We start from the raw sequence: 7574 nt of genomic DNA, 5'->3' as shown, positions 1-7574 counted from the left end.
CACACTCACTCACGCGCGTGTGTGTGTGTCACACACGCCACGTACACACTCACTCATGCGCGTGTGTGTCACACACGCCACGTACACACTCACTCACGCGTGTGTGTGTCACACACGCCACGTACACACTCACTCATGCGCGTGTGTGTGTGTCACACACGCCACGTACACACTCACTCATGCGCGTGTGTGTGTGTCACACACGCCACGTACACACTCACTCATGCGCGCGTGTGTGTGTCACACACGCCACGTACACACACACTCACGCGTGTGTGTGTGTGTCACACACGCCACGTACACACACACTCACGCGCGCGTGCAATCTCGCTCTAATTTATTGCTCCTCTCTGCCTAACACCCACAGTCGCCTCCCCCCGTCCCCCCCCCACCGGGGTGCACGTACGCGAGCACGGCCGTCTGTTCGCGAGTCGCCGAAAGCGTTTGTCCCGTCGGCGATTCCCCCCCCACCCCCCCGTGCCGTTCGGAGTGTTTGACGGACGGCCTCTACCGCGCACCGCCCCGGCAACGCGCTGTTGTTTACGCGACGTGCCATCGACGTTGTTTGTGACGTGCAAAATGATAAAACAAAATCGAAGGTAAAAGCTTCGTGGTTCCATTCCGACCGCCGGCCCCCCGAGATCGTGAACCGGCCCCCACGGACGCGAGGGGTCTGTGTGAGTCTGTGGATCTCTGTGTGAGTCTGTGGGTCTCTGTGTGAGTCTGTGGGTCTCTGTGTGAGTCTGTGGGTCTCTGTGTGAGTCTGTGGGTCTCTGTGTGAGTCGATGGATCTCTGTGTGAGTCTATGGGTCTCCGTGTGAGTCTGTGGGTCTCTGTGTGAGTCTGTGGGTCACTGTGTGAGTCTGTGGGTCTCTGTGTGAGTCTGTGGGTCTCCGTGTGAGTCTATGGGTCTCTGTGTGAGTCTGTGGGTCTCTGTGTGAGTCTGTGGGTCTCCGTGTGAGTCTGTGGGTCTCTGTGTGAGTCTGTGGGTCTCTGTGTGAGTCGATGGATCTCTGTGCGAGTCTATATATATATGTATATTGAACTTCTTTTGCACCGTACGTAGCCAACCGTGGCTAATCGGAGGTGCGGGGGGAAGGACAACAGACTAAATCATCAGCGTCTCCTTTGTGACGTGGACGCAAAAATATGTTTTTTTATGACGTGCGCGCGTGTTTATCTCGCTGGGCAGTAGTGACATCGTGTTCGGAGCGCTGCGCTACGAACCCCCCCCGACCCAGGTTCGATACCCAGCCACGGCTGGCGTCAGCGGCGGGTGATTTATGAACCTGTCCTGGCCGTCGGCTAGGTTGACTCGGCCTTAAATTGGTTACGTGGTGCGATGTGTAAAGGGCACTTGGGAGATATACGAAAGGCGGTCCCCCCGGGGCGCGGTGTTGGCCACCCCCCCACCACTCCGGCCTTCAATAGGCGCTCGCTAACGTACGCAGGTACGTACGTATGTTGAACTTCTTCCGCACCGTACGTAGCCAACAGTACTAATCGGAGGTGCGGTGGGGGGCGTGGGGTGGACAACAAACAACGAAAAAATTCAGTTCTAAAGAAATGAGTTTTCAATTGAGGCGATGATAGAAAAGTCAACAGTTCACAGCGTCTTCTCAACATCGGAAGGGAAGAGCGTTCCAGACGGCCGCGGAAGCAGCGGCGTCTGAAAGCTCCTCGCGACGGCGGGCGACTGCCTTTGTAGGTCGCACGCGAGGGGGAGATCCTTGGCCGCCTCCCTCCGCCCTCCGACCCGACTTTCCGGTTTTCCCGAACGCGTCTTTCCCCCCCCCCCCCCCCTTTGCCTGCCGTACTCCGTGCTTCCGTCACGGAGCGAGCGGGGAGCGATTGCGAGCCCTCTCCGTGTCGGTGAAGCCGCTCGCTGCCTCCTCCTCTCCTTCCTCCTCTCCGCCACCACCACCGCCGCCACCGCCACCTCCTGATATTTCCACGACGCCCATGCGGAAATCGCCATCGTCCAAGCCGCCCCCGGCGGTGCTGAGCAGCTCACGCTCCCTCGAGTTGCGCCATTTCATGCGGCGGTTTTGAAACCAGATCTTCACCTGTGGCAAGGAGAGAGAGGGGCAAGGAGGGAGGGAGGGAGATTACGTAAGGCCGCGTGGTTGAGTCGTGCTGCGCCGTGTGTACCTTGGCACGGCGACGCCCCCCGGCGCGTTTCCCCGCTCCCACGTGCCGAGAGCACAAAAACGCCCGGGCCAATATTATATTTTTTTTAAACAAAAAATTTCCACCTCGGCTGAATTTTCCCTCCCCTGACGAAGCTCCCCCAGGCGACGCGGAGGCAAAACGTCGGGACAACCCCGACAACACCACACCTTAGAGCCTAGTCTCACCTGGGTTGATGCCTTTTGGCGTCATCTGGTCCAACCCAGGTGAGACTGGGCTCTAAGGAAAGCTGTCTCGGGTGTGGACCAATCAACTTCAAGGACAGTGCATACATTATCAGAGTTGTGTTTTTTGTTTGCATTATGGCTGCAGGTATTGTGGTCTATGCAAACAGGACTCCTTGTAAAAAAAGGTGTCAGTTTTGTTGCCAGATAAAAGGGTAAAAAAACAATTATCTCACTTTGTAGGGTCAGACTTCCACACCCCCCCCCCCGCCCAGGAAAGAGGCCCCACCTGAGCGTCACGGAGGCCCAGGCGGGCCGCGAGGCGGCGCCTCTCGGGCCGAGCGATGTAGCGCTGCCGGCGGAAGGCCCTTTCCAGGCCCCGCCTTTGCTCCTCCGAGAAGACGGCGCGCTTGGGCGTGGAGCGCCGGGGCCTTGCTCGTGCCAGCATGGCCCAGGGGCAAGGCACTGCCGCGCAGAGTCAACGAGAGAAGGGAGAGAGGGAGGGCGGGGAAGGAGGAGGGGTCACCATCGGGGGTGGGTTACGTTTAAGCGGAGGTCCCCCCAAGGGGGCCTGATGGGTGGTGTTGTGAGATTGAGTGTGCAGGTGAGATGATGGGTGATGTGTGAGATTGAGTGTACAGGTGAGATGATGGGTGGTGTGTGAGATTGAGTGTACAGGTGAGATGGTGGGTGGTGTTGTGAGATTGAATGTACAGGTGAGATGGTGGGTGGTGTGTGAGATTGAGTGTACAGGTGAGATGAGGGGTGGTGTGTGAGATTGAGTGTACAGGTGAGATGGTGGGCGGTGTTGTGAGATTGAGTGTACAGGTGAGATGGTGGGTGCTGTGTGAGATTGAATGTACAGGTGAGATGGTGGGTGGTGTTGTGAGATTGAATGTACAGGTGAGATGGTGGGTGGTGTGTGAGATTGAGTGTACAGGCGAGATGGTGGGTGGTGTGTGAGATTGAGTGTACAGGTGAGATGGTGGGTGCTGTGTGAGATTGAATGTACAGGTGAGATGGCGGGTGGTGTTGTGAGATTGAATGTACAGGTGAGATGGTGGGTGGTGTGTGAGATTGAGTGTGCAGGTGAGATGATGGGTGGTGTGTGAGATTGAGTGTACAGGTGAGATGGTGGGCGGTGTTGTGAGATTGAGTGTACAGGTGAGATGGTGGGTGCTGTGTGAGATTGAATGTACAGGTGAGATGAGGGGTGGTGTGTGAGATTGAGTGTACAGGCGAGATGGTGGGTGGTGTGTGAGATTGAGTGTACAGGTGAGATGGTGGGTGCTGTGTGAGATTGAATGTACAGGTGAGATGGCGGGTGGTGTTGTGAGATTGAATGTACAGGTGAGATGGTGGGTGGTGTGTGAGATTGAGTGTACAGGTGAGATGGTGGGTGGTGTGTGAGATTGAGTGTGCAGGTGAGATGGTGGGCGGTGTTGTGAGATTGAGTGTACAGGTGAGATGGTGGGTGCTGTGTGAGATTGAATGTACAGGTGAGATGGTGGGTGGTGTTGTGAGATTGAATGTACAGGTGAGATGGTGGGTGGTGTGTGAGATTGAGTGTACAGGTGAGATGATGGGTGGTGTGTGAGATTGAGTGTATAGGCGAGATGGTTGTTATTGGGTGAGATTGAGTGTACAGGTGAGATGATGGGTGGTGTGTGAGATTGAGTGTACAGGTGAGATGAGGGGTGGTGTGTGACATTTAGTGTACAGGCGAGATGGTTGTTATTGGGTGAGATTGAGTGTCCAGGTGAGATGGGTGGTGTTGTGAGATTGAGTGTACAGGTGAGGTGATGGGTGGTGTGTGAGATGATGTGTGGTGTGTGAGATTGTGTGTGCAGGTGAGATGGTTGTTATTGGGTGAGATTGAGTGTACAGGGGAGGTGATGGGTGGTGGTGTGAGATTGAGTGTACAGGTGAGATGGTGGGTGGTGTGTGAGATTGAGTGTACAAGGTTCTCACCTGGTGAGTGAGGGCAAGTCAGGGTGCTCACCTGGTGGAAGGGGGCAGCCCAGGATGGGGTAGAAGGCTCCCTCCAGGTACAGAGGGAGCACGGTGGGGTTGGAGTGACGCCGGGTCAAGGGGTCAAAGGGCTCTCTCCAGGGCGAGTGTGAATCTGTGGGGCCAGGCAGCGTGGGTGGATACGTCTCGAATGAGCCACCTATCCACCCATTCATTCACTCGGTCACTCATCCGTGCATTCACTGAGTTCACTCGTTGATTCAATATTTCCACCCGTTCCCATTCGCACCACTCGACTATTCAGTTTGCGTGTTCGTTCATCCATTCACGGTCGTTTATTCAATAATGTATTGACTCACCAGTTAATTCACTCATTCAATCGTCTATTTACTCATTCACATATTCGCCGACTCATTAACCCATCGGCTGAGTGACTCGCTCCTCCTCACATTGCCTCTCTTTACTTAATCGCTCACTCGGCTGGTCAGTAATTAATTTAGTCGCTCAGTTCATTCAGTTGCTCAATCGTTCGTTAGATAATCCCATCATGCATTCAGCCAATCACACAATAGATGCATTCAATGGATAATTCATACACCAACTCAATTATTAATGAACTCACTCCCCCGCCCATTAATTAAGCCACTCGTTCAAGCACCAAATCTACTTTACTCAATCATGAATTCCATATAAATGTACATTCATTAATTTGGGCAGGTGAGATGGAATTCAGGTGAGCCGATGGGAGGCAGATGAGAAAGAGTAGAGGTGAGTTGGTGGAAGGCAGGTGAGATGGAGTTCAGGTGAGTTGATGGGTCCCAGGTGAGATGGAGCAGAGGTGAGTTGGTGGGTCCCAGGTGAGATGGAGTAGTGGTGAGTTGATAAGTCCCAGGTGAGATGAAGTAGAGGTGAGTTGGGTCCCAGGGGAGATGGAGTAGAGGTGAGTTGATGGGAGGCAGGTGAGATGGAGTAGAGGTGAGTCGGTGGGAGGCAGGTGAGATGGAGCAGAGGTGAGTTGATGGGAGGCAGGTGAGATGGAGTTCAGGTGAGTTGGTGGGTCCCAGGTGAGATGAAGTAGAGGTGAGTTGGTGGGTCCCAGGTGAGATGGAGTAGAGGTGAGTTGATGGGAGGCAGGTGAGATGGAGTTCAGGTGAGTTGGTGGGTCCCAGGTGAGATGGAGTAGAGGTGAGTTGGTGGGTCCCAGGTGAGATGGAGTAGAGGTGAGTTGGTGGGTCCCAGGTGAGATGGAGCAGAGGTGAGTCGGTGGGAGGCAGGTGAGATGGAGTTCAGGTGAGTTGGTGGGAGGCAGGTGAGATGGAGTTCAGGTGAGTTGGTGGGTCCCAGGTGAGATGGAGTTCAGGTGAGTTGGTGGGAGGCAGGTGAGATGGAGTACAGGTGAGTTGATGGGTCCCAGGTGAGATGGAGTTCAGGTGAGTTGATGGGAGGCAGGTGAGATGGAGTAGAGGTGAGTTGGTGGGTCCCAGGTGAGATGAAGTAGAGGTGAGTTGATAGGCAGGTGAGATGGAGTTCAGGTGAGTTGGTGGGTCCCAGGTGAGATGGAGTTCAGGTGAGTTGGTGGGAGGCAGGTGAGATGGAGTAGAGGTGAGTTGGTGGGAGGCAGGTGAGATGGAGTTCAGGTGAGTTGATGGGTCCCAGGTGAGATGGAGTTCAGGTGAGTTGATGGGAGGCAGGTGAGATGGAGTTTAGGTGAGTTGGTGGGTCCCAGGTGAGATGGAGTTCAGGTGAGTTGATGGGAGGCAGGTGAGATGGAGTAAAGATGAGTTGGTGGGTCCCAGGTGAGATGGAGTACAGGTGAGTTGGTGGGTCCCAGGTGAGATGGAGTAGAGGTGAGTTGGTGGGAGGCAGGTGAGATGGAGTAGAGGTGAGTCGGTGGGTCCCAGGTGAGATGGAGTACAGGTGAGTCGATGGGTCACAGGTGAGATGGAGTACAGGTGCGATGATGGATGGCGAGTCACATGGTGTACAGGTGAGATGATCACCTGAAGGCTGCTCCACGCGGGACAGAATGGCATCGACCCCAAACGCCAGCCGCGACGAGGCTGGTTGCCCAACTGTGGTCACCCCACGGCCCATGACCACCGGATTGTCCACCTCCAGCACCGCCCCCGCCGCCGCCATGGGGCGAGCCTCACCGGACAACGATCCCATCTCTGCCCCTTGTCCCGACGCCGGTCCCTGCCGCGTCGCTTCGGTCACCGTGGCCACCCCATGGCCGAGCAGGTCGGCGATGAGGAAGCTGTAAGGACGGGACGTCTCCACCGTCTTGGCCCGCGAGGACACTGGCCGCTCGTGGGCTTGGCAGTGGCGGCGACATTGGCCGGAGGCCAGGGCCACGGGGAACATCGTTCGAGGCGGACGCAGTGGCCACGGGAAATAACGCGAAATTTTGCGCGATGTTGTTTTTTCAAAAAATGTTTTACTTCGTACGGCCGGTGGCAATGCCCGTGGCTTTTATCGCGGCACGCGTGCGAGGTGATATCGTTATGCCAATGCGTATTGCAGCCCAAGACTCCCCGATTTACTTCCACAAGTCGAAATAAAGGTTCGCTCCACTTATATATAGACCTGCATGTGTATGGGGCGGGGGGGGGTGGATGGTGAGGTTATGTTTGCACGCGCGTGTGTGTGTGTATGTCCACGTGTGTGTGTGTGTCCACGTGTGTGTATGTCCACGTGCGTGCGTGCATCCACAAAGAGTGTTTTGTGTCAACCGTGGACTTAACCACACACCCGCCATCACCACCATCACACTCCTCCACCCCTCCCCTCCTTCCTTCTCCCCATCACATCCACGAGTAAATCCCAACCGACTCGAAATATTAATCCTCTCCTCCCCACACCCCTGGCCGACGCAGTGCATCGCTAATCGGGCGTGATGCAGCCTTTCGATGGGGAATAAACACGCCCTTTCATTGCCCTAATAGGGGCTATTATCAGGGCTATAATTCCATTATAACGAGGGCCCCTGATACGTGAAACCCGTCTTCTTTACATAAACGCACCGTTCCAAAGCCCCACCGCTCCCACGTACACCCAGCGAACGAGCACGCCACGACTACGATCTTTTTTTTTTTACAAATCCACAAAAGGTCGCGATTTTTTGTTTTTTTTAAATCACTTGCATCGTTTCATGAAGGCTGGCGAAGACATCGGCTTCGTCCGCTTGATTCGGAGTTTTTTTTTCTTCCACGAAAAAAAAAACATCTGATGGATAATATTGGTGGCGAA

The 7574-nt window shown here is 55.0% G+C and overlaps 1 protein-coding gene across 1 annotated transcript; it reads right to left on the bottom strand.

Moving 5' to 3' along the window:
- Positions 1-1330: 1330 nt before the first annotated feature.
- Positions 1331-6919, bottom strand: LOC144737056 (homeobox protein DBX1-like). Its single transcript, XM_078619705.1, has 5 exons — positions 6326-6919; positions 4357-4479; positions 2644-2819; positions 1940-2066; positions 1331-1356 (listed from the first exon to the last, which is right to left on the bottom strand). Exons 1-5 carry the CDS (start codon positions 6687-6689, stop codon positions 1331-1333), a joined length of 816 nt encoding a protein of 271 aa, XP_078475831.1. The 5' UTR covers positions 6690-6919.
- Positions 6920-7574: the final 655 nt, after the last annotated feature.

Source organism: Lampetra planeri, chromosome 64, assembly GCF_965212315.1.
Source record: "Lampetra planeri chromosome 64, kcLamPlan1.2.h2, whole genome shotgun sequence".
In the NCBI taxonomy this organism is placed as follows: domain Eukaryota; kingdom Metazoa; phylum Chordata; class Hyperoartia; order Petromyzontiformes; family Petromyzontidae; genus Lampetra; species Lampetra planeri.
The sequence above is the reverse complement of the archived record's forward strand: the minus strand, read 5'-3'. Positions and strand labels throughout refer to the sequence as shown.